We start from the raw sequence: 27,920 nt of genomic DNA on the forward strand, positions 1-27,920 counted from the left end.
AGTTACCTTTAAGGAAGGACCTTCTACTTCAGGGTCCTGTTCTTCATCCAAATCTGGTTTCTCTGAAGCTGACTGCTTGTAGATTGAACGTCTAGTTTTGGCTAGACGTGGCTTCTCTGTGAAAGTCATAGATACTATGCCTCAGGCTCGTAAACCGGTTACTTGCAAGATCTACCATAGGGTATGGTGTAAATACCTTCATTGGTGCGATTAAAAGGTAAAAGTTCCTTGAATTTTGTCTTTTCTTCAGGAAGGTCTGGAGAAAGGTTTGTCAGTCAGTACTCTGGATGGTCAAATTTTTGGCACTGTCTATTCTTTTGCATAAACATCTGGCAGTTCTACCAGATGTTCAGTCTTTTGTTCAGGCTTTAGTCAGAATCAGGTCTGTGTTTAAATCTGTTGCTCCTCCTTGGAGCCTTAATCTTCTTCTTAGGGTTTTGCAGCAGGCTCCGTTTGAGCCGATGCATTCTATTGATATCAAGTTACTATCTTGGAAGGTTTTATTTCTTATTGCTATTTCTTCTGCTCTCAGAGTTTCTGAACTTTCGGTTTGCAGTGTGATTCCCCTTACTTTATTTTTCATGCTCATAAGGCGGTCCTCCGTACTAAGCTAGTTTTTCTCCATAAGGTAGTGTCAGATTGCAATATTAATCAGGAAATTGTTGTTCCCTCTTTTTGTCCTAACCCTTCTTCACAGAAGGAATGTCTTTTGCATTACTTGGATGTTGTACGTGCTCTTAAATTTTACCTTCAAGCAACTAAGGATTTTCGGCAGTCTTCTGCCCTGTTCATTGTTTTCTCTGGTAAGCGTAGGGGTCAGAAGGCCACTTCTACCACTCTTTCTCTCTGGTTGAGAAGTGTCATCCGGTTAGCTTATGAGACAGCTGGACAACAGCCTTCTGAGAGAATTACGGCTCATTCTACTAGAGCTGTTTCTTCTTCCTGGGCTTTCAAGAATGAAGCTTTGGTGGAGCAAATTTGCAAGGCGGCCACTTGGTCTTCTATTCATACTTTTTCCAAATTTTATAAATTTGATACTTTTGCCTTGGCTGAGGCTTCTTTTGGGAGGAAAGTTCTTCAAGCAGTGGTGCCCTCGGTTTAGGTTTGCCTGTCTTGTTCTCCCTCCCTTTCATTCCGTGTCCTCTAGCTTGGGTATTGGTTCCCACTAGTAATTAGAATGATTTGTGGACTCTCCATGCCATAGGAAAGAAAACAAAATGTATGCTTTTCTGATAAATGTATTTATTTCCAGGCATGGAGAGTCCATGACCTGCCCTTATTTATATCAGGTGGCAGTTTTTTTTGTTAAAACCTCAGGCACCTCTATACCTTTGTGTTATCCTCTTTTTTTCCCCCTTTCCTTTGGTCGAATGACTGGGGGTTATGGATAAGGGAAGTGATACTTAGCCGCTCTGCTGGGGTGCTCTTTGCCTCCTTCTGCTAGCCAGGAGTTAATATCCCACTAGTAATTGGAATGATTCGTGGACTCTGTATGCCTGGAAATAAATTTATCAGGTAAGCATAAATTTAGTTTTTTTGCTTATATTTTGTTTCCCCTTGCTGGACAATGAACCAAGTAGCACACTGTTAAAGCATCAACTCAACCACAGTGACAAAGCAAGCCAGGATGTTCAGAAGCCTCTGGATCACAAGGTAGCAGGTACCAGGAATAAGCAACATAATGCTGCGTCAACTTCAAGCAAACAGTGATGTTCATTTTGTTCAGCCTTAATGCTACAATACTGAACAGTGCATCTGAACTGTGTGTCCCTGAAGAGTGTACTTCTAATATTGTTGCCCTGGAGGCTGGCATAATGAAAGTCTATAAGCTGGATCCACAAATGCTTTTCCCTGCCATTGGCAACTGAATAGCAGTGGCTCAGCTTGTGATGTCATCCACAATTTCCTGCTTACTGTCACCTTACAGTGTATCGGTAAATGGATGTGGGCACCAAAGTATTAACTCACAATGAGTATTCATCTGGTCTGATTACTTTCCCCAGTTTTACACACAATTTTTGCATATACAGATTAAAACCCCAAGGGTTTAGCACAAATTATTCTTGTTAATTGTGTACAGAATACATAGAATTAAAAAACAGCTGGTGATATAAATTCATGTGTATATTGACAAATCTATTTACAGTGCTTTTTTGTTTGTTTGCCAAAAGCATGTAGCTAGTTAGAGTGGTGCACATGCATGCAAAGACTGTATCATTACATGCAATGCTATCTCATTCTAAACCACTATGCCTTGCATGGCCAGTATCACATAAGGGAAGTTGCTTGTGATGTCATAGCCTGCGAGCTGTTCTATAGAGCATCATTTTTGTACAATTCTGAAAAGACCTGAAGAAGAAGCATTATGGGCTAGATTATAAATGGAGAGATGGAGAGCAAAATATTGCTTACGCAAAAGCGATATTTGCGCTCAACTTAGTAATACCAGCACACACAAATGTGACCTGGTATTACAAGTTAGGTGCAATGAGAATGAAACCTCCTTTCGCATTGCATGAAAGCTTTGCGCTCACAAGAACGCACTTCCATAGGCTTGTTCTCATGCTGTAAGTCGCAGCAAAGAGGGTAGTCGCGCAGCAATGGGCAGCAGATTGTACATTTTTATGAATATATACATATACATAAATATATATGTATATAAGAATTTACATATATGTTTACAGGGAACACATAGTTCCCATAGACTGCTATGTAAAAGAACTTTTCGCACCCACCAACTTTAACCCTTTATAAATGCTTTTTGCATTTTTATTTTTTTTTAAATAAAAAAAATATATATTTTTTATTTTGGGGGTAATTGGGACCGTGTGATAAATTAGCACTCTGCTTGTAATCTAGGTATATATATATATATATATATATATATATATATATATATATATATATATATATATATATATATATATATATATATATATATATATATATATATATATATATATACAGGTATATATATATATATATATATATATATATACACACACAGTATCTCACAAAAGTTAGTACACCCCTCACATTTTTGGAAATATTTTATTATATATTTTCATGTGACAACACTGAAGAAATTACACTTTGCTACAATGTAAAGTAGTGAGTGTACAGCCTGTATAACAGTGTAAATTTGCTGTTCCCTCAAAATAACTCAACACACAGCCATTAATGTCTAAACCATTGGCAACAAAAGTGAGTACACCCCTAAGTGGAAATGTCCAAATTGGGCCCAAAGTGTTAATATTGTGTGTGGCCACCATTATTTTCCAGCACTGCCTCTTGGACATGGAGTTCACCAGAGCTTCACAGTTTGCCACTGGAGTCCTCTTCCATTCCTCCATGACGACATCACAGAGCTGGTGGATGTTAGAGACCTTGCGCTCCCCACCTTCCGTTTGAGGATGCCCCACATATGCTCAATAGGGTTTAGGTCTGGAGACATGCTTGGCCAGTCCATGACCTTTCCCCTCAGCTTCTTTAGCAAGGCAGTGGTCATCTTGGAGGTGTGTTTGCGGTCGTTATCATGTTTGAATACAGCCCTGCAGCCCAGTCTCCGAAGGGAGGGGATCATGCTTTGCTTCAGTATGAATCAGTACATTTTGACATTCATGGTTCCCTTAATAAACTGTAGCTCCCCAGTGCCGGCAGCACTCATGCAGGCCCAAACCATGACACTCCCACCACCATGCTTGACTGTAGGCAAGACACACTTGTCTTTGTACTCCTCAACTGGTTACTGCCACACACGCTTGACACCATCTAAACCAAATAAGTTTATCTTGGTCTCATTGGACCACAGGACATGGTTCCAGTAATTCATGTCCTTATTCTGCTTTTCTTCAGCAAACTGTTTGCAGGCTTTCTTGTGCATCATCTTTAGAAGAGGCTTTCTTCTGGGACGACAGCCATGCAGACCAATTTGATGCAGTTTGCGGCGTATGGTCTGAGCACTGACAGGCTGACCCCCCCCACCCCCCCACCCCTTCAACCTCTGCAGCAATGCTGGCAGCACTCTTACGTATATTTCCCAAAGACAACCTCTGGTTATGACACAGAGCATGTGCACTCAACTTCTTTGGTCGATCATGGAGAGGCCTGTTCTGAGTGTAACCTGTCCCGAGTGTAACCTGTCCTGTAAAACAGCTGTATGGTCTTGCCCACCGTGCTGCAGCTCAGTTTCAGGGTCTTGGCAATCTTCTTATAGCCTAGGCCATCTTTATGTAGAGCAACAATTCTTTTTTTCAGATACTCAGAGAGTTCTTTGCCAATAAGTGCCATGTTGAACTTCCAGTGACCAGTATGAGTGTGAGAGCGATTACACCAAATTTAACACACCTGATTCCCATTCACACCTGAGACCTTGTAACACTAACAAGTCACATGACTTGGCCCCAATTTGGACATTTCCACTTAGGGGTGTATTCAATTTTGTTGCCAACGGTTTAGACATTAATGGCTGTATGTTGAGTTATTGTAAGGTGACAGCGAATTTACACTGTTATACAGTCTGCACACTCACTACTTTACATTGTAGCAAAGTGTAATTTCTTCAGTGTTGTCACATGAAAAGATATAATAAAATATTTACAAAAATGTGAGGTGTGTACTCACTTTTGTGAGATACTGTATATATATATATATATATATATATTATATATATATTATATATATATATATATATATATATATATATATATATATATATATATATATTTATTTACAACAAAACTCCCTTACTTGAGCCAAGGCACACAGAATTTAAGATGATAGAAAGCATATGGTAAAGTTTTATCCCATGACAAACAAGGAATGTGTCTTTTGCGGCACCCCTTAAAGGGACATTGTAAAAATAAATATTTTATGATTCACATAGAGCATGCAATTTTTTAAAAAAATAAACTTTCTAATTTACTTATATTATTATTCTATTATGTTCTTTGTTCTTTTGGTATCTTTTGTTAAAAAAAACAGGGGCATAAGCATATGACATCAGTTTTGCTGCAATGTTATCAATTTGCAAGACCACTAGATTCAAGCACTAGTGAGACCTACCTTCAACAAATAATATCATATGAACAAAGCAAATTCAATAATAGAAGTAAACTGGAAACCTTCTTAAAATGATATGCTCTGTCTGAATCATATCCCTTTAAGCATTTTCCTATATTTATTAACAAGACATCTAGATTTGTATTTGTTGAATATCTAAATATAGTTTTTAAACCATTTGTTAAACTGTATGGATTTTTTTTTATCTTAAAGTGATGTTGCTCAACATAGTTTGTTCTTTTGTTTTATTACTGGAAGCTAATCTGAAACATTGGCTATCCTGCCAAATTGTACATGTTTTGTTTGTTATTAGCAAGGCCATGTTGGTTTTAAGTTCAGAAAATATTCCCTTTTTTCCTACTTCCCACAATGGAGCCGTTTTGTCTGCTTGTTTTGCAAAAAGGGAGAACGTGTCCAAAAATGTTGTATAATTTTAAAACTGAGTAGATATTTGCCCTTATGTTTATCAGGCTGGATTAAATTTAGACGTCTACAATTTACGCCAGGTTATTTAGTACATTCATTTTTTTTCTCTTTCCTGCTAGCTTTATAACATTTTTAATCATTAAGTAAAGGGAAAATGCGTCTCCGTTGAGTCCTAAAATCCTACTTTATACCACTTCTCTTTAGCATTTACAATGTTTGTGTTTTTTTAGTTGTTTCACAGCTAAACAGCCATGACATGAAATTGTTTTATTACTGTCTCTCTGCATTATACAAAGCCTGACTTAAACATTTAGGGACAGTGAATCAAAATTAAACTTCTACGATTCAGATACAGCATGCAATTTTAAACAATTTTTCAATTCACTTTATTGTCAAATGTTCTCTTCTCTTTGTAAATTAAAAAACATACCTAGAGGGACAGTTTACGTGAAAATGTTTATTGTTTAAAAGATAGATAATCCCTTTATTACTCATTCCCCAGTTTTGCATAACTTACACAGTTATATTGATATGCTTTTTACCTCTGTAATTACCTTTTATCTAAGCTTCTGCAAACTGCCCCCTTACCTCAGTTCTTTTGACAGACAAGCATTTTAGCCAATCAGTGCTGACTCATAAATAACTCCTAGGGAGTGAGCACAATGTAATCTATATGGCACACATGAACTAACACCATCTAGCTGTGTAAAACCTTTAAAATGCACTGAGATAAGAGGCAGCCTTCAAGGGCCTAGACATTAGCATATGAGCCTACCTAGGTTTTAGATTTCAACAAAGAATATCAAGAGAACAATGGAAATTTGATGATAAAAGTAAATTGGAAAGTTTTTTAAAATTGCATGCCCTATAGGAATCAGTTTTGACTAGACTGTTATGCACTATTGAGAGCAAGATGTTTATTGGTGGCTACACGTTTGCCTCATTTCATTTGCGCATTGCTGCTCCTAAACCTATGTAGGTTTACTCTTCAACAAAGGATACCAAAAGAACAAAGAATGTTAAATGATAGAAGTAAAATTAAAGTGTGTTAAAAATGGTATGCTCATTATATAACCATATAAAACAACTAGCAATCAACAGTGTGCAGCATTTCACTGTTAAAGAAATGAATAACACTACAATTTGGCAATTATAAACAAAACATAAAATACAGCCTATTTTAAATTAATTTAAAAAAACAACAATAATTATTACCCTTTGTCAATTTTAGGGCTCCATGTACTAAGCAGGGTAAGCTTCTTACACACGGAGCCCTTGCTGCTTCCTACACTGTTTGTCACCTCTGAGGTCACCTCTGAGGTGGCGGCGGGGCATAATCACCCCAAACTCGCTCAGGGTGATTGACAGACCCTTCTCTTGCAGAGAGCTTTATAGCAGCACTTGGTTCCATTCTGAGTGTTCTTTTTCTCAAGGGGTAGCTTCCTATGGACCAGTTTCTGCTTTGTTAGGTGGATGTCTGCCAGGATTGGGGGTTTTGGAAAGATTTTTTGAGTGTGGGATCCTCTAAGAGTAGTGTCTGTAAGTCTTTTTTATGATTTTTCGTATCCCTTCCACAGCAGGGTTGTATTTGACTACTAGTGGGATACGTGATATGTTTTTCTTCTCCCTGTATTGTAGTAAGTGTTCACGTGGAGTATTGAGGGCAGAGTTAATTTTTTTATTTATAATCCTTGTTTTGTAACCTTTTTCTCTGAATGATTGGGACAGTGTGATGAGGTGTTTGTCACGGTCCTTGGTATCTGAACAAATTCTGTGGTATCTTGTATCCTGACTGTAGATTATGGATTTTTTAATGTGATTGGGGTGGGAGCTGTAGCTGTAGAGGTAGCTGCATCTATCTGTTAGTTTCCTGTATACAGATGAGTGCAATTTGCCATTTGTGATGGATATTATTGTATCCAGGAAGCTGACACTGTCTCTAGAAAAGTAGAAATTTTAAGCTTGATTGATGCATGAAATAGATTAAATGATTTATGAAAGTTTTTTTTTTCTCCTTCTGTCCATAAAAAAAAATAAAAAAATATATCATCTATATGATAATTCTCAGAGGCAACTTCAAAAACACCATGGAAAGAAAAACCTTTGAAATGAAAATGATAATGCACTTCAACTTGTTTAATTCTGGACTAAATGCGGACTAAACAGTTTAATTATGCACTTTGAAACATTTTGCTTTGCCTACTTATTTTGAAATTAAAATATAATTTATTTTTTTCCTATTGTCCCACAGAGAGTGCATTCCATAACCCAAGTTATGTCATTGATAGGTCACTGCAAAGATATGATATAAAACACTTAATTTTTTCAAGGGATATGTCACTGGACTGCAAAATACTGTAAATTTTGTTAACAAATTAGTTTTAAATGTTATCTAAACGTTTATTTTGTGTACAAATCAATTGCAATGCAGTGAATTAAGGTGCATACACATTTGTATGCACCTTAATGCAGTGAATATTGTGCATACAAATTACTTCTATGGTTAATAAAAAAATGTTACACTAAATGTAGCATTTACCTAGCATGGAAGCCCGCTACATTTAGTTCAGTAGCACGATTGGGGACACTGTGATTAGACAGTGATCCCACACTTTAAAAAAACAAACAAACAAACAAAAAAAAACAGTGGAGCAGAAGCGGGCGCTGAGAAAGGTAAGTATGTTTTTTTGGGGGTTAAATCTTTAATTTGCTTTATTTTCTTACTGGTACCACTAGGGTAATGTTACATAGTTCTGCACATAGTGCAGAATTATGTAACTTTAATAAGAACATTGCATGTCCCTTTAAATTACTTGAGTGAATATTTTTAGAAGATTATGGCCCCAAAAAAAACCCCAACCTTGTTATAACGTAATCCACTAAACAGGTTTATACGTTAGACTGGGAGCCCTGATTGGCTTTACATCAAATGTCCACCTGTTTAAGTTCATCTCTAGAAAGGTTCATCTCCATTCTTTCAAACTGGGATCTCATGACTGTAACTATCAAATAAATGCACATTGCTTTTAAAAAAAGCCTACTGGTTTGTATGTTTTTAAATCTATAGAAACCTTGACTGATGTACAGTTTCGTATTTGTAATGTTACTAATGTTATCACTTTTATTGTTTTTGTAGGCGCTTAATGGGTTTGTACTGGTCATTGCTTCTGATGGACTTGTTTTCTTTGCTTCTTCCACCATTCAGGATTACCTGGGATTTCAACAAGTATGTGTATATATATTTTTTATTATTATTTTGAAATAGTTGTGCTATCATACAGGCTTTTCTAGATGGGTGTTATAGACGTGTTTTTAAATTAACATGACAGTATTAAATGATTCTAAAGCATTTGTTCTGTAATGCAGAGCTTAATTGTTGTAATGTTCTGTGACATTAATGTCATATAAAATATACAGGGTTTGTTTTTGTTTTTTCTGGTTGATAATCCTTGGATGCATTCTTTTCTCCTTGTTTTTCACCTCTGCCAAATGTTTCTTGCAATATGTAATCGCTGTCACTTGCAGAATCATAGGCATACAGAACGAAATTAGGGAGGATGGCCATCCTCTGTTGCCCTCCATGATGCTTAGGAAATGTAAGACCCCTTATTTAAATCCTGCTCTTTGAAATGATTGGTCCTGTATCCAATTAGCTGCCAGGTTATTGTCATAACTATAACAAATATATCATGGTATTGGGTCTATTATGGGGGCCTCTCTATAGAAATATAGGATAAGACCCCGCATATTGAAGTGTTATCCCACCAGTGTTTTAAAGGGATATTAAAGTGCTGCACAGTATTTCACAGAATGTTTACTACTCACCATAATAATGTTTTCCTCTTGTAGCTGCAGTTCTCTGTGCTTTTATTTTAAGCCACTACAGATGTCAGTTGGTGATGCTCTGACTCTTAATACTGGGTGACACCATATTATTATTATCGGTTATTTGTAGAGCGCCAACAGATTCCGCAGCGCCATATTGTATTCTTGCATCATGTGACAGAAGCGGTGCACATTCACAGATCAGTGAAGTTAGTCAGCTTTTTGACAGCTGTATCTTGCACTTCAGCTTGTGAATAGAGAGGGTAAGCTTTCGATTCCTGCATTTTTACAGTTTAAAATTGACATGATATATTTAAAAAAACCCTCAAGAATAATATAGAGAAACAAAGTCGCTGGAAAAAATGTACACCTACTGCTTTGTATTGTGCACACTAAGCTGAAGTTACTGTATAATGTTACTAATATGTGAATGTGCACCATTTCTGTCACAGGGGAAAAAATACCTAAAGGGCCTTTATAGTTGAAAAACTAAATGCATTTAATTTTTAGATTAGTGACCCTGGACCTCTATGTTTAACTCCCCCTCCCCCCCCATTAAAATGGCTTAAAGGGATATGAAACCCATTTTTTTTCTTTAATTATTCAGATAGAGCATGTCATTTTAAGCAACTTTCTAATTTACTCCTAATTTACTCCTAATATCAATTTTTCTTTCATGTAATTAGCAAGAGTCCATGAGCTAGTGACGTATGGGATATACATTCCTACCAGGAGGGGCAAAGTTTCCCAAACCTCAAAATGCCTACAAATACACCCCTCACTACACCCACAAATCAGTTTTACAAACTTTGCCTCCCATGGAGGTGGTGAAGTAAGTTTGTGCTAGATTCTACGTTGATATGCGCTTCGCAGCAGGCTGGAGCCCGGTTTTCTTCTCAGTGTGCAGTGAATGTCAGAGGGATGTGAAGAGAGTATTGCCTATCCCCAAGGCAGAACATACAGTGATCTGAGATGTCATCGCAGAAAATGCAGCATCTCTGCAGAAAGAACAGAACCCATGCAGGAACTGTTAGACTTAGTGCTTTAACTTTGCAGCTTTCATTTCTATGTTAGACCAAGAGAAAAGGAAACAAATTTATTCGAGACATTTTATAATTTAGTTTGTCTGCAGCTAATTTGCAATGCAATTTTCAACTACTGCACTATATTATAAAACGTTAAAAATGGTTTATTCTTTAGTTAACCAACACATTGCAATTGAACTGGTGCTTTAGTGTAACTGCCTAATTTAAAATTGAATTTTATTTAAAAATGGCCTGCAGAAAAATTTTCACTAAAAAAAATCTAATCGCAGAAAGTGAAAAAAAATTCTGCCACTGGGTTGCCTATTTGAATTCAATGGTCTCCTTCTACGGGATCTATTTCATAGGTTCTCTGTTATCGGTCGTAGAGATTCATCTCTTACCTCCCTTTTCAGATCGACGATATACTCTTATATACCATTACCTCTACTGATTCTCGTTTCAGTACTGGTTTGGCTTTCTACTACATGTAGATGAGTGTCCTGGGGTAAGTAAGCCTTATTTTTTGTGACACTTTAAGCTATGGTTGGGCACTTTTATATAAAGTTCTAAATATATGTGTTTAAACATTTATTTGCCTTGATTCAGGATGATCAATATTCCTTATTTCAGACAGTCAGTTTCATTATTTGGGATAATCCATATGAATTAAAACATTTTTTCTTACCTTAAAAATTGACTTTTTCCCCTGTGGGCTGTTAGGCTCGCGGGGGCTGAAAATGCTTCATTTTATTGCGTCATTCTTGGCGCTGACTTTTTCGGTGCAAAAAATTTCTTGTCATTTCCGGCGTCATACTTGTCGCCGGAAGTTGTTCGTGTTTGCGTAATTTTTTTTACTTTTTGCGCCAAAAATTTCGGCGTCACCGGATGTGGCGTCATTCTTGGCGCCAAAAGCATTTGGGCGCCAATAATGTGGGCGGCTTTTTTGGCGCTAAAAAATGTGGGCGGCATTTTTGTCTCCACCTTTTTTCTCACATTATTTAAGTCTCATTTTTCATTTGCTTCTGGTTGCTAGAGGCTTGTTCGTTGGCATTTTTTCCCATTCCTGAAACTGCCTTTTATGGAATTTGATAGATTTTGCTTTATATGTTGTTTTTTCTCTTACATATTGCAAGATGTCTCAGATTGACCCTGGATCAGAAGCTACTTCTGGAAAAACGCTGCCTGATGCTGGTTCCACCAAAGTTAAGTGTATCTGCTGTAAACTTGTGGTATCTGTCCCTCCGGCTGTAGTTTGTGATGAATGTCATGATAAGCTTGCTAATGCAGATAGTATTTCCATTAGTAATATACCATTACCTGTTCCTGTTAATATAAGAGATTTTGTTTCTAAATCTATTAGGAAGGCTATGTCTGTTATTCCTCCTTCCAGTAAACGTGAAAGGTCTTTTAAAACTTCACATTTTTCAGATGAATTTTTAAATGAACATCATCATTCTGATTTGTCTGTTTCTGATGATGATTTTTCTGGTTCAGAGGATTCTGTCTCAGATATTGACACTGATAAATCTTCATATTTATTTAAAATGGAATTTATTCGTTCTTTACTTAAAGAAGTTTAAATCGCATTAGAAATGGAGGAATCTAGTCCTCTTGATACTAAATCTACTAAGCGTTTAAATTCGGTTTTTAAACCTCCTACAGTTATTCCGGAAGTTTTTCCTGTCCCTGATGCTATTTCTGAAGTAATTTCTAGGGAATGGAATAATCTAGGTAATTCATTTACTCCTTCTAAAAGGTTTAAGAAATTGTATCCTGTGCCATCTGACAGATTAGAGTTTTGGGACAAAATCCCTAAAGTTGATGGGGCTATCTCTACTCTCGCTAAACGTACTACTATTCCTACGGCAGATAGTACTTCCTTTAAGGATCCTTTAGATAGGAAAATTGATTCCTTTCTAAGGAAAGCTTATTTATGTTCAGGTAATCTTCTTAGGCCTGCTATTTCTTTGGCTGATGTTGCGGCAGCTTCCACTTTTTGGTTGGAGGCTTTGGCACAACAAGTGTCAGATCATAATACTCATAGCATTGTTAAACTTCTTCAACATGCTAATAACTTTATTTGTGATGCCATCTTTGATATCATTAGAGTTGATGTCAGGTATATGTCTTTAGCTATTTTAGCTAGAAGAGTTTTATGGCTTAAAACTTGTAATGCAGATATGTCTTCTAAGTCAACTTTGCTTTCCCTTTCTTTCCCAGGTAATAAATTGTTTGGTTCCCAGTTGGATTCTATTATTTCAACTGTTACTGGGGGGAAAGGAACTTTTTTACCTCAGGATAAAAAATCTAAAGGTAAATATAGGGCTGCTAATCGTTTTCGTTCCTTTCGTCAGAATAAGGAACAGAAGCCTGATCCTTCCCCTAAAGGAACAGTTTCTGTTTGGAAACCATCTCCAGTCTGGAATAAATCCAAGCCTTTTAGAAAGCAAAAGCCAGCTCCCAAATCCACATGAAGATGCGGCCCTCATTCCAGCACAGCTGGTAGGGGGCAGATTACGATTTTTCAAAGAAATTTGGATCAATTCGATTCACAGTCTTTGGATTCAGAACATTGTTTCTCAAGGGTACAGAATAGGTTTCAAGGTAAGGCCTCCTGCAAGAAGATTTTTTCTTTCTCGCATTCCAATAAATCCAGTGAAGGCTCAAGCATTTCTGAAATGTGTTTCAGATCTAGAGTTGGCTGGAGTAATTGTGCCAGTTCCAGTTCTGGAACAGGGTCTGGGGTTTTACTCCAATCTATTCATTGTACCAAAGAAGGAGAATTCCTTCAGACCAGTTCTGGATTTAAAAATATTGAATCGTTATGTAAGGATACCAACATTCAAAATGGTAACTATAAGGACTATTCTGCCTTTTGTTCAGCAAGGGCATTATATGTCCACAATAGATTTACAGGATGCATATCTGCATATTCCGATTCATCCAGATCACTATCAGTTTCTGAGATTCTCTTTTCTAGACAAGCATTACCAATTTGTGGCTCTGCCGTTCGGCCTAGCAACAGCTCCAAGGATTTTTTCAAAGGTTCTCGGTGCCCTGCTATCTGTAATCAGAGAACAGGGTATTGTGGTATTTCCTTATTTGGACGATATCTTGGTACTTGCTCAGTCTTCACATTTAGCAGAATTTCATACGAATCGACTTGTGTCATTTCTTCAAGAACATGGTTGGAGGATCAATTTACCAAAGAGTTCATTGATTCCTCAGACAAGGGTAACCTTTTTAGGTTTCCAAATAGATTCAGTGTCCATGACTTTGTCTCTGACGGACAAGAGACGTCTGAAATTGGTTTCAGCTTGTCGAAACCTTCAGTCTCAATCATTCCCCTTCGGTAGCCTTATGCATGGAAATTCTAGGTCTTATGACTGCTGCATCGGATGCGATCCCCTTTCCTCATATTCACATGCAACCTCTTCAGCTTTGTATGCTGAACCAGTGGTGCAGGGATTATACAAAGATCTCACAGTTAATATCTTTAAATCCGATTGTACGACACTCTCTGATGTGGTGGACAGATCACCATCATTTAGTTCAAGGGGCTTCTTTTGTTCTTCCAACCTGGACTGTGATCTCAACAGATGCGAGTCTGACAGGTTGGAGAGCTGTATGGGGGTCTCTGACAGCGCAGGGGGTTTGGGAATCTCAGGAGGCGAGATTACCCATCAACATTTTGGAACTCGTTGCGATTTTCAGAGCTCTTCAGTCGTGGCCTCTTCTGAAGAGAGAATCGTTCATTTGTTTTCAGACGGACAATGACACAACCGTGGCATATGCCAATCATCAAGGGGGGACTCACAGTCCTCTGGCTATGAAAGAAGTATCTCGGATACTTGCTTGGGCGGAATCCAGCTCCTGTCTAATTTCTGCAGTTCACATTACAGGTGTAGACAATTAGGAAGCGGATTATCTCAGTCGCCAGACGTTACATCCGGGCGAATGGTCTCTTCACCCAGAGGTGTTTCTTCAGATTGTTCAAATCTGGGGTCTTCCAGAAATAGATCTGATGGCTTCTCATCTAAACAAGAAACTTCCCAGGTATATGTCCAGATCCAGGGATCCTCAGGCGGAGGCAGTGGATGCATTGTCTCTTCCTTGGAAGTATCATCCTGCCTATATCTTTCCGCCTCTAGTTCTTCTTCCAAGAGTGCAAGATTCTAAAAGAGCGTTCGTTTGTTCTGCTGGTGGCTCCAGCATGGCCTCACAGGTTTTGGTATGCGGATCTTGTTCGGATGGCTACTTGCCAACCTTGGACTCTTCCGTTAAGACCAGACCTTCTATCTCAAGGTCCTTTTTTCCATCAGGATCTCAAATCATTAAATTTGAAGGTATGGAGATTGAACGCTTGATTCTCAGTCATAGAGAGCTCTTCAGTCGTGGCCTCTTCTGAAGAGAGAATCGTTCATTTGTTTTCAGACGGACAATGACACAACCGTGGCATATGCCAATCATCAAGGGGGGACTCACAGTCCTCTGGCTATGAAAGAAGTATCTCGGATACTTGCTTGGGCAGAATCCAGCTCCTGTCTAATTTCTGCGGTTCACATCACAGGTGTAGACAATTAGGAAGCGGATTATCTCAGTCGCCAGACGTTACATCCGGGCGAATGGTCTCTTCACCCAGAGGTGTTTCTTCAGATTGTTCAAATCTGGGGTCTTCCAGAAATAGATCTGATGGCTTCTCATCTAAACAAGAAACTTCCCAGGTATATGTCCAGATCCAGGGATCCTCAGGCGGAGGCAGTGGATGCATTGTCTCTTCCTTGGAAGTATCATCCTGCCTATATCTTTCCGCCTCTGGTTCTTCTTCCAAGAGTGCAAGATTCTAAAAGAGCGTTCGTTTGTTCTGCTGGTGGCTCCAGCATGGCCTCACAGGTTTTGGTATGCGGATCTTGTTCGGCATGGCTACTTGCCAACCTTGGACTCTTCCGTTAAGACCAGACCTTCTATCTCAAGGTCCTTTTTTCCATCAGGATCTCAAATCATTAAATTTGAAGGTATGGAGATTGAACGCTTGATTCTCAGTCATAGAGGTTTCTCTGACTCCGTAATTAATACTATGTTACAGGCTCGTAAATCTGTGTCTAGGAAGATATATTATCGAGTCTGGAAGACTTACATTTCTTGGTGCTCTTCTCATCATTTTTCCTGGCATTCTTTTAGAATTCCTAGAATTTTACAATTTCTTCAGGATGGTCTGGATAAAGGTTTGTCTGCATGTTCTTTGAAAGGACAAATTTCTGCTCTTTCTGTGTTGTTTCACAGAAAGATTGCTAATCTTCCTGATATTCATTGTTTTGTACAGGCTTTGGTTCGTATAAAACCTGTCATTAAGTCAATCTCTCCTCCTTGGAGTTTGAATTTGGTTCTGGGGGCTTTACAAGCTCCTCCGTTTGAACCTATGCATTCTCTGGACATTAAATTACTTTCTTGGAAAGTTCTGTTCCTTTTGGCCATCTCTTCTGCTAGAAGAGTTTCAGAGTTATCTGCTCTTTCTTGTGAATCTCCTTTTCTGATTTTTCATTTAAATTTTTACCTAAAGTTGTGAACTCTAACAACATTAGTAGAGAAATTGTGGTTCCTTCATTGTGTCCTAATCCTAAGAATTCTAAGGAAAGATCGTTGCATTCTTTGGATGTAGTTAGAGCTTTGAAATATTATGTTGAAGCTACTAAAGATTTCCGAAAGACTTCTAGTCTATTTGTTACCTTTTCCGGTTCCAGGAAAGGTCAGAAGGCCTCTGCCATTTCTTTGGCATCTTGGTTAAAATCTTTGATTCATCATGCTTATGTCGAGTTGGTTAAAACTCCGCCTCCAAGGATTACAGCTCATTCTACTAGGTCAGTTTCTACTTCCTGGGCGTTTAGGAATGAAGCTTCGGTTGATCAGATTTGCAAAGCAGCAACTTGGTCTTCTTTGCATACTTTTATTAAATTCTACCATTTTGATGTGTTTTCTTCTTCTGAAGCAGTTTTTGGTAGAAAAGTACTTCAGGCAGCTGTTTCAGTTTGATTCTTCTGCTTATAATTTTCTTTTTTTTTCATTATAAGATTAAAACTTTATTTTGGGGTGTGGATTATTTTTCAGCGGAATTGGCTGTCTTTATTTTATCCCTCCCTCTCTAGTGACTCTTGCGTGGAAGTTCCACATATTGTGGATTGATTATCCCATACGTCACTAGCTCATGGACTCTTGCTAATTACATGAAAGAAAACATAATTTATGTAAGAACTTACCTGATAAATTCATTTCTTTCATATTAGCAAGAGTCCATGAGGCCCACCCTTGTTGTGGTGGTTATGATTTTTTTGTATAAAGCACAATTATTCCAATTCCTTTTTTTTATGCTTTGGCACTTTTTTCTTATCACCCCACTTCTTGGCTATTCGTTAAACTGATTTGTGGGTGTGGTGAGCGGTGTATTTATAGGCATTTTGAGGTTTGGGAAACTTTGCCCCTCCTGGTAGGAATGTATATCCCATACGTCACTAGCTCATGGACTCTTGCTAATATGAAAGAAATGAATTTATCAGGTAAGTTCTTACATAAATTATGTTTTCTTGGTACTCTTGGTATCTTTATTTGAAAAGCAGGAATGTAAGCGTAGGAGCCGGCCCATTTTTAAATCAGTACCTGGGTAGCACTTTTTGATTGGTGGCTCCATTTAGCCACCAATCAGCAAGTGCTACCAGGTGCTCAACCAAAAATAGTCTGTCTCCTAAGCAATCCTGCTTTTCAAATAAAGATACCAAAAGAACCAAGAAAAATTGATAATAGGAGTAAATTAGAAAGGTGCTTAAAATACATGCTCTATTTGAGTCATGAAAGAAAATATTTGGGCTTCATATCCCTTTAATTAGTGCCAGTTTCAGCACGGGACCAAAAGTGCTCTGTGCTTCCTGACAGATACTTCTGCTGTGCATTTTTAACCCCTTTACATGCTCTAACAAATTAGAATTGTTGTAATTGTTTGACTATAATGGCCCTCCAAGATGGTTGCGGCCAGCTCGGAGATGTGGAGTGTCACTCGGCACTTACAAAGGGTTAAAGTAATAGAACTGCTTTAAAGAGACATGCAGGCACAGAAGGAAAATACATTGCACGGTGATTAGTAACTATACCATTGTAGGTGAGCCCAGCAGTTTAATGTTCCTTTAATCGCCAACCTCCCTGTGTTGCATTGTTGATGTCAGGGCTCATAGATCTTTAGTTCTGAACTAATAAAAAATAAATGACAAAACTGGGTGAGTGTAAAAATAGATTACATTATTTAGAATTGTTTCTAAGGTGACGTGCTGCAATTATTTTGATTTATTTTTTTTTGTTGTTTTTGTGTTTTGTTTTCTTTTTAAATGGAAAGAGTCAACAGCTGCATGCATTACTTTCGGGAAATAAGAACCTGGCCACCAGGAGGAAGCATAGACACCCCAGCCAAAGGCTTAAATACTCCTCCCACTCCCCTCATCCCCCAGTCATTCTTTGCCTTTCGTCCCAGGAGTTTGGCAGAGAAGTGTCAGAATTTTTAATTTTAGTTTTTCGTCTCTTATGGAGGGTAGTACTCTTCAGCATGGGGCAGGAGTTTTAAGTAGTCCTGTCATGCAGTCCGGAGATGCAGGGAGAGTATTTCTGTAAAAACCATCCCAACTCAGATTAACAGCTCCTCAAGCAATCGGCGTTGTCGAACTTCGCTCCGCTGCCTTCTTTCTTTTCTCAAGTCCATGGTCGGAGGCGATGCTACTATCCGTCACACTTGAAAGGCCGTGTTCCTGTTCCACGGCGTAGATTCCGGTAAGATTGTTTCATTTTACTTTATTCATCAATGTACTGTAATGTGAATGTTTTCCCGAGAGGCTACCACCTTACGGGTCTAACTTATCATAAGGGTCTCAGTGAGTCTCTTGTAGTATCTTGGAATCAAGGGTTAATATCTCCTGAGGGGGTTTATTGAACAGGTGGGTTTAATCATGTTTGCTATGTGATTCAACCTGCTTATGTGTGATGTTTATGGGCTCGTGGTTTGGAACATTGAGGCCTTTGGAAGTGACGCAGCCTTTTGGTTTTGCGCGCTTTTTTGTACTGTACGTTTCACCTTGTGTTCGGGCATGTTTACGTTACGTTTTCCATTTCCACATTCCTGACCGTGTGGCGAAGGAAATTTTCTAGTCCGCAGGTGTCTGGTCATAGGAGGTGGTGAGTGCCCCAGCCATTGGGGGTGTCGGGTGCCATTTTTTTTCTTTACTACTTTAGTCCATATGTAGAATGAGGAAAAAGGAGCGCTGAGTCTTGTAGGTGAATACAAAAAAGTTTTATTAGGAGCAGGCTTCCATGAGAACCAACAGGTAAGCTCCTATCTTACCTGTTGGTCCATATTTATATATCTTCAATCCAGTTATGGAGGACTGATGCTGAGACTATTTTGATTTCAGATTCTGTGTCCGGTGACGAATCTGGATTGGCTTCGTTGACACATGTCAGCCAGTTTTGTTCCGTATGCCATTTCAGAGCGCCTGGTTCCTCGGGCTCGGGGAATCAAGGGACTGCTAAGCAATCCGCCTCTGGGGGTCCTATACTCCGAGAGGCGAGTTCCCTACCAATTCCTACTTCTACACATGCGGGTAACCCAGTTTCTGATTACTCCATGCAGGGTGGCGTATTCCCCCCAGAGGTTGCAGCATGTTTTCGCTTCCACATAATGTTAGCGATTGTTCGTCTGCAGAGTCCAGACGTTTCTTTGAGAATGTGCTCGTGCCCTATTGTCCCAGGCCTTTCGCCTTGGGGAGGGCCTCTACAGTTCCCCACGGGTGTTACTGGCCTTGAGTGTTGTGCCTCTCGTTACAGGATTGTGCGCCTTCGCGTTTTGCTCAGACATGTTTTTCAGTTATTGAATGACCCTATCGTTACCAGATACAGGGATTTTCAGTATGCTAATTCGAATGGTGCACCTCATTAGACATGTGGGGATGAAGTATACTCCTGATTGTCATTTGTTTGAGATCTTTCCCAGTTTTTGAAAGATAGGGCTCCATTTGGCTGGTCCTGCGGGTAGGCCTGTGTCTTTTTGGGCGTTAACCTCCGGGTTGTCTTATATTTTATTTAGATCCTATGGGATGTCTTTTATTTGTTTTTGTTTCCTTCGGGCACCTTCTGGGATTTATACTCTTTATTACTTCTTCCGAAGTTGTTTTGGACATGTTAGTCCTATGTTAAAAATGTCTGGTTTCTGTTTTTTCCCCTATGAGGGAGAATTTATGCAGCTTGCCAGTTAGGACCCTGGGTGCAGACTGGTCATGTCGGGTTCGTTCGGTTTTGCGGCTGTTCAGACATGTGGCGCTGTTCTTCTCGGCTGGTTCGGTAGAAGCACAGAGTGCTCAGGTTATCATTGCTTTTCATGTTCAACTAAGCATTCGAGAGGACCTGTGGGTCCGTGAGGTGGGAAGGATTGTTTCAGTCCTTATAGCCTTCAGTCATAGATGACTGGGCAGGGGAGTTTTCCGCTGCGTCACTCTGACATCTGATTTCATCACAACTTAGAGTTTTCTCCCCCATGTGGTGGAGGGTTGGAGGGCTTAACGCCACTTACCGCAGTTGAGCGGTTTGGCCTTCATTTTTAGGCCTCTGGATTTTTCTTTTGGGCTTGATCCAACAGCTTGTACAGGATAGCTGTCTAGCATGCGGAAGGTTTGCAGTTTGAAACCAGTTGCAGCTCTTGACACCTTGCAGGTGTACACAGAAGCTGTTTATAGTGTATCTAGATACAGCTCTTACTCTTTGACGTGTACTGTCTGTCTGAGTTATAAGAGACAATTTGGGTCTTCTTCCATTGTCTCCTGGTGAGTTGGATCTGCTTTTAGGGATCTGTGTTTCCGGTGATGGTTGTTCCCTGCGGGGACTTGGTTTAGCTCTGGGTTTTCCGGAGCTGGGTAGGCTTAGTGCCTTTCTCTTCCTTGTGTCCTCTGCTTGTGCATAGGTGATAGGGAGACTAGTCCTGCTAATAGGATTTTTGACCTTGAGGTATCCCTTGGTTGTCCTGAGGCTCTGAGAAGTATCTTCATACGACTTCTAGCCTTGCTCCTTGGAGCGTTGGACTTTAGCTAGGGGTGGTTCCTTCCTTTGGTCGTGGCTTTTCGAGTTCTTCTCGCTATCCGGATTCTCTGGATATGCATCCATATCCCTTGTGTCTGGCTTTTTGGCCAGCTGGGGTGTTTAGTTCTAGGGTAAGGTTTGTCTGAACTATTAGGTGCCCGAACCTGTTTTTCTCCCTGAGACTTCCAGTTGCTAAAGCTTCGCTTGGCCTTTTTCATGACCCAGTCTTGGGAGGTTTTGGAATCTTGGATCTCAGGGCTGGTCGGGGTGTTCCATGGTAGTGGGAACTTGGGCTATGTCCTTGGTCCATCTACCTAACCTGGTCATGGTTGGCCAGTTTTCTGAATATTTTTTTACTCTTTGCCACAGAGTAGCCCATGTCATCTGGTGGTTAGCTGTGTGACTTGTGCCTCAAGGGTTGTTGGTTCATACCCAGCTGCTGGCACTGGATGTCCAATTTCTGGTGCGCCTTAGGGTTGTATTCCCCTGGTCAGCTTGCCAGTGTTCCCATGGATTTCCTCTGGGATCTTGCTTGCTCCAAGTCAGACTTGTTGGGCCTTTATTTTGATAGACAAAAAGGCCATAGACCTAAGGATCTGTTTCAGAGTCAGGTTGTACTTGCACTCTGGGGGGATGGCTTTGCTATCCTTACACTCGTTCCTGTACCTGTTTCAGGATTCTTTTGTTCCCCTGTCTTGGATCCCTGAGGCTTGGTTGGTCCAGCTGGGTGTGGGTCCTGCAGGTCAGGATGGCCGAGCGGTCTAAGGCGCTGCGTTCGGGTCGCAGTCTCCTCTGGATGTTGAGCCTTGTTTAGTCTATCCTGTTAGCTCAGTCCTGCTAGGGTATAGATTTTCCTTTCAACTTGCTCCATTGATTTCAGAAGAGGGATTACTCTTCTTCAGGTTCTAAGGGTATACTCCCCTTCTCGGGGGGCCTTGATTGAGGTTTTGTGTTCCCTTTTTTAGGGACCTGTGTGTAGGTCCTGCGACTTAGGTTGCCTGGAGCGTGCCCTCTGTCTGGGGGTTGATTTTGCGGTTTGTTTCTTGCTTGACTGTTTCTCCTCCTCGCAAGTACCCTCTGTGTCATCCTGTTATGGACTCTTTGTTCTCAAACTTGGGGTTTTTCACCTGGGTGTATTTCACACCTTTTCATTGTTGAATGCATTGGTATTCTATGGTCAGACACTGGGAGGACTTTGCCTCTTCAGTTGCATTCCATGCTTGCAGGATGTTGGAGAGACGTCTTTTCTGTCTCTGTGCCCGGTCTTATCCCGGGTTTCATTCAGTATAGGAGTGGCCTCCTTTCCCTGTTTGGGCCCCTTTGGGTCTCTGTGAGCTGGGCTTACTCTTGGACGTGTTCTTTTTTGTGTTAGGGGACTTTTTGGTTCCTTGGTTCTCCTTTGCCTTGTCCCCTCTGGGTTTCGGCTGGTGTCTCCTTCCTTTGTGGGGGCTGAGCGGTGGGGGGATCGTCTGTTGGGCCGACGGTGTCTCCTGGAGGACTGTTGGCTCAGTCAAGTCTGTTTGTGATCTCTGGTTTGGCTTCTAGACTGACTGCGAGTCAGTGTCTTTGGGGCTGTTCCTCTTAAAATTTTGTCAGCTTCGCACAAAGTGTTTTTTTTTATTGGGTAGAGGTTCAGGTCTGGTGCCCTCAGTATGGGCCGCCTGTTGTACCCTCTCATCTTGGCATTCAGTGTCCTCTATAGCTTGGGTATTGTTTTCCCAAAAGTAATGAATGCAGCTGTGGACTCTTTCCATTTAAGAAGAGAAACATAAATTATGCTTACCTGATAATTCCCTTTTCTTCTGATGGAAAGAGTCCACAGCTTCCCACCCGTGATTTTATGTGGGGGCGTCCTTATTATTCTTCTGGCACCTTTTACCCTGATATTTCTTCTACTGTTCCTTGTTCCTCGGCAGAATGACTTGGGGATGAGGGAAGTGGGAAGAGTATTTAAGCCTTTGGCTGGGGGTGTCTTTACCTCCTCCTGGTGGCCATGTTCATGTTCTTATTTCCCAAAAGTAATGAATACAGCGGTGGACTCTTTCCATCAGAAGAAAGGGAAATTATCAGATAAGCATAATTTGTTTTTTATTAACATTTATTTTATGCTAAAAGAGTTTGGACAATCGCTGGAACATTCATACATTGGGAAAATGTGTTACATCCTCCCTATGAGAATCAGAATCTTGTGTCATTTTAAAATGGTATATTTTATTTTTTATGGTTACATATTTAATTCCTAATATATATTAAGATTATTTTTTTTATTTTTGACTAAAATTTGTTATAGAACTGTATAGGTACAAGATTTTAAATTTGGTCTTTTTGGGACACTTAAAGGGATATCAAACAGTCTGTTTTATTGTTGTAATAAAAAGCACTGAGCAGTGGATTTATAATTCATAGAAATTCCTGCAATATGTATTATTTATCATTTTTAATGGATTTTGCCTTTTTATTTAGTTTTTGTTTAAACTTTATTTGGGAAGTGTTCATTACTTCCTGTCACAGTCCTACAAGGAGCATGGGGGCTTTGTAAGAAGGCATTTATAAATGTCAAAACAAAAGATAGAATAGAGGTGCGCTGATTATCTATGCTATCGGGTGTTATACTAAATCCCAACCTCTCCAAGAAAGGGACAAAAACAAATTAAAGACAACCAACCGACTGTATAAAACCTGCACCAAAAAGTTAAAAACTCTTGTCAATCATAGAAAAAACTGAATCACTAGAAAACATTTAAGTGTGTTAAAAGTTTTTTACAAATTAAAAAATGGGACAATAAATAAATACACTGTAAGATCCTTACACAACTTTATAAAAAATGTAATCAATTTCAAAAGTTTAAAAGCAACCAGTCCTAAAAAAGCACCAGTTTAGAGAATAGTTACAGTGAACAACCAATGCATTGTATCCAAACGATAAACTGTATCCTAAGAGCAAACCCTTGCTCAAAGCTGTAGTTAATACCGGTATTATTGCACAAGAATATTTATAGATGTCAAAGTTTACCATCCCTTATAGTAGTAGCCGTATTGCAAGTACTTAGACTTTCCTTTGTTTCTTTTTACTGCTTCCTGGAGTCCGCTCCAGCCGTTCAAACCAGCATGGAAACCTCAGCGTATTTTGTTTTTTTTTAAAACAATCATGGAGTTCTTTCCGGCTCTGCTTCTGGGATACGATGGCCTTCTTAGAGACCTATTAACGGGTGCTCCGTATACTTTCTTATCGATTGGGGTGCATAATGTGGAAGATATACAACGATGGCATTATATTCAGGAGATTAGTTACATAAATATATATAATATAATACAAATAACCTAATTAGTGTTTTTCATTGCTTCAATATGCACTTATTTTAAGAAGTTAAGAACATAGGTAAAGTGTTATCTCAATCTGTATTTATGTAATATGTTCCAACTTCTAAGAATATCCTATTTTCTTCATAAATGGAAAATGTCCACAGCTGCATTCATTACTTTTGGGAAATAAGAATCTGGCCACCAGGAGGAGGCAAAGACACCCCAGCCAAAGGCTTAAATACTCCTCCCACTTCCCTCATCCCCCCAGTCATTCTTTGCCTTTCGACCCAGGAGGTTGGCAGGAGAAGTGTCAGAAGTTTGTTTTCGTTTCTTATGGAGGGTAGTACTCTTCGACATGGGACGGGAGTTTTAAGTAATTCTGTCAGTCTCTCAGTGAGGGCTTGGATGAAAGTTAGTCCGGAGATGCAGGAAGAGTCTTTCTGCAAAACCATCCCGACTCATTTTAACAACTCCACAAGCAATCAGCATTGTTGAACTTTGCTTCGCTGCCTGCTTCCTTCTCTCAAGTCCATGGTGGTGGCGAGGCTACTATCCGTCACACTTGAAGGGCCGTGTTCCTGTTCCACAGCGTAGATTCAGGTAAGATCATTTCATTTTACTTCTTCATGATTGTACTGTAACTCATTTGTTCTTGCGAACATGAAAAATACAAGGTCTCAGTGGGACTCCTTTAGTATCTTGGAATTAAGGATTAATATCTCCTGAGGGGGATTATTGAACAGGATTTTTTTTTTAATCATGTTTGTTATGTGATTCAATCCGCTTATGTGTAGTGTTAACTGGGCTTGTGGGCTTTTTGGAACATAACAGTCTTTCAAAGTGACGCAACCTTACGGTTGGGCACGCTTTTTTTTGGACTGTACGGTTCACCTTGTGACCGGGTGTGTTTACGTTCTGGTCTCCCATTTCCGCATTCCTGACTGTATGGGCGACAGAGAATTCTAGTCCGCTGGTGTCTGGTTTATAGGAGGTGGTGGAGTGCCCCAGCCATTGTTGGTGTCAGGTGCCATTTAAATTGTTTTATATATAGTCCATTTTTTTGTATCCTTTATCTAGTTATGGAGGATGCTGATGTTTGAGATTGTTCAAACTTTCTGATTCAGATTCTTCGTCCTGTGACGAATGCGAATTGGCCCCATTGACTCAGGTCAGTCAGTTTATGTTCTTTAGGCCGTCTTAGAGCGCCTTGTTCCTTGGTCTCGGGGATTCAAGGGACTGCTGAGCCATCCGCCTCGGGGGGCCCTGTCCTCCGGGAGGAGAATTCCCTACCGCTCCCTACTACTACCTACACATGCGGGTTACCCAGGTTATGTGGATTGTTCCCCCCGGAGGTTGTGGCACATTTTCGCTTTTACATACTTTTGGTGCTTGCTCGTCATGTGCAGTTCCCTGCAGGTGTAACTGTTCCTGAGTGTTGTGCCTTTCGTTATAGGCTGGCTCGCCTTCGTGTTTTACTCAGACACGTTTTTGAGCTGTTTGGGGACCCTATCCTTCTCTGTTATGGGACTCAATAGTCTCATCCTTTGAATGACTCACCTAGTTAGACATGGGGTGATGAAGTAATCTCCTTTAAGTCTTGTTATCGAGATTCTTCCCAGTTTTGTTGGAAGAACAGGGTTTCCATTAGGCTGGTCCTGCAGATCTTTCTGTTCTTCTTGGGTGTTTACCTCGGGTTGCCTGTTATTTTATTTTATCCGGTTAGGATGAATTTTCTTTTCTTTTTCTTACTATGTTTCCTGCGGGAATTTATAATCTCTGGGATTGATACTCGCTGTTTACTTCTACAGAAGTTGTTTCGGGACACGTTAGTTCCATGTTTGTCTGTTTTTTTAGCCAGCTTGGGCAATTATGACCATGGTTGCAGGCTGGTCCTGCTTGGGTTCAGAGCTCTGTCTCGCGGCTTATTCAGACACGTGGCCCCTATTATACCTCGCTGTCAGGTTGGGGTGCCTCAAGTGCTCTTAACATCATTTATGTTCTTGTATTTGTTTTCCAAGTTTCAGCTAAGCATTCTCAAGAGGACTTGCGGGTCTGTGCGGCTCTTGGAATTGTTTCAGTCCTAAATAGCCGTTTTCTCTGGTGACTGGGTGAGTGAATTTTGCTGCATTACTCTCTTTTGTTTTCTGATACCTCGGAACCTAGGAGTATTCCTTCCCACGTGGTGGGAAATTAGAGGGTTTAGCGCCTCTTTCCGCCGGTCAGGGTGGTGTTGCTTTAGGAAATTGTCCTTTTTGGACTTGTTCCTTTAGTGGTTCTCTTCTAAATTGAGACCTCTTGGATTGTCCGTTTCTCCTTGTGGATGGGTCACCTTTGGGGACTTAGATTCCCTTCCGGAGTTGGTTGTTCCTTTTTCGGGACATTAGATAGTGAGGTCCTTTTGGGCTCCAGTTAGGGGTCCTTTCCCGGTGATGGGAATGCTCTGCATTTCTTTCTTGGCTTAGAAGAGGTCCTAGTGGTTTTCCACTCATATGGTTCAGGTATTGCCATCAAGGTGGCAGACAAATCAATGTTTTACTGTCCTCTGATTTCAAATCTGAGGTAATGTGGAGACTGGACTTGCCCTCACTGTTCCTCTTGCGTCTGGAGCTCGTGGCTAGCTGGACAGCTAGCTCAGCATTCTAATGCTCTGTGGCTACTCTGTACTGTATCAAAACCAAGGGTTTGCTAGTTCGATCCCCAGCGAGGTCTACTCAGCCTTTTCTCCTTTCGAGGTTGATAAAATGAGCAGTGCCCTGTGTCTCTTAAGGGGGATTAGTCGCACTTCAAGCACAGTCATGTTAAGGTGCCTTGGACGCCTGTTAGCTCTAGTGTCCTTTTATGGCCCTGGCTCTTTGGAGTGTTGGGCTCCTGCAAGGGGTGTTCTCTTCCCTTTGGGTTGGGACTTGCAAGGGCTTCTTGCTCTTGTTATCTGGGTTATTCTGGATTTTTTTCCCTGCGGGGTCTGTTTTTTTATATCAGATGAGGGATTTATGTTCCTGGAAGATTGTTTAATCTAAACATTTGTGGGGCCTGAGCTTCTTGTCCTTATCTTCCGGTTGTCGAGGGTTTTGCTCAGCATTTTCTCTTTGTAGATCCCACTGTGGGATGTTACCGGACCTTATGATCCTAGGACTGGCTGTGGGGTTCCAGTTTCCGGGGTACTTGGGCTTAGTCCTTGTTCTGACTGTTCTACAACTTTTGATTTACTGAGAGCCGGGACTCCTTGGGGCTTGTCTTGTGCCAGAAGATACGGTTCCCTTGGGACAGCCAACTGACTGATGGTGGGCTTTCCTGCCTAGCGAACGGAAGGTTTGCAGTTGCTCAGCTGTCACTTTTGCACCTGGTATGTGTGCTAGCATGATGGTGTTTTGAGGGGTTCTTCCGTGTTCGTCAGTGACGTGGCCTTGGGTCCCCTCGGTTCTTCCCACGACTTCCTGTCTTTTGGTCAGGTGTTTCTCGACGGTCTCCTCTTCAGGGGGTTTGTTGTCCTCCTTACAGAGGTGTGGTTCCCTTTTTAGGGGCCCCTCCTGTGTTCGGGAGGCTGGAACAGATGTTTAAAATCTGGTTCGGGGATTGGTCTGCTCTTTGAGTCGTTCCTGTCCATCTGGGGAGCTGCTTGCTCCGCATTGAGACTGTCGGGTGGCTTTGATAGATCTCCTTAGGTCTAGCGCCTGCTCGATTGTCTTTAGGTTGAAGTGGCTGTGTCCATTCTTCCGCAACTTTGGGGGCTGGTCTTGGAGTTCCTTTTGGTTCCCTTGCTTTCAGATCTGCCGTTGCTTGGGCTGGTCCGGCTAGGTGTAGGATCTGAAATCTGTTGTTCTTCCTCAGGTCTTGGGGGTGACAGTGGACCTTCTTTTTTAGAGGTTCTGTGACTCTCCCCCTTTTTGAGATCTATGAGTAGGCTTGGCGGCCTGGATTGCCTGGAGAGTGTCCTTTGTCTTGGAGGTTGGGCAATCTATGTCTTGGAGGTTGGGCAGTCTGCTTTTTTGTGCGGCCACTTCTTCCTTACGGATAGTGTTTTCTCCGTGTCTTCCTATGGATGGCAGCAGGTTACTAGACTCAGATGTTTATTCTCTGAGTTTGCTACTTGTTATTTCTGTGTGCTCAGTCTCTGAGTTCTGATGTTTTGAGGACTTTGTCTTCAGCTGTCCTTTTCTGTGCTCTTGCACGATGTTTGGG

The 27,920-nt window shown here is 40.5% G+C and overlaps 1 protein-coding gene across 1 annotated transcript in view; it reads left to right on the forward strand.

The window, feature by feature from the left end:
* Nucleotides 1–27,920, forward strand: part of AHR (aryl hydrocarbon receptor) — a 370,224-nt gene that overhangs the window by 205,336 nt on the left and 136,968 nt on the right. Inside the window, exon 4 of the mRNA XM_053714124.1 lies at nt 8,624–8,713. Coding sequence (XP_053570099.1) covers nt 8,624–8,713 — 90 coding nt within the window. The remainder of the gene's footprint in view (nt 1–8,623; nt 8,714–27,920) is intronic.

The sequence above is a fragment of the Bombina bombina genome, chromosome 5, assembly GCF_027579735.1.
Source record: "Bombina bombina isolate aBomBom1 chromosome 5, aBomBom1.pri, whole genome shotgun sequence".
NCBI classification, from domain to species: Eukaryota; Metazoa; Chordata; class Amphibia; order Anura; family Bombinatoridae; genus Bombina; species Bombina bombina.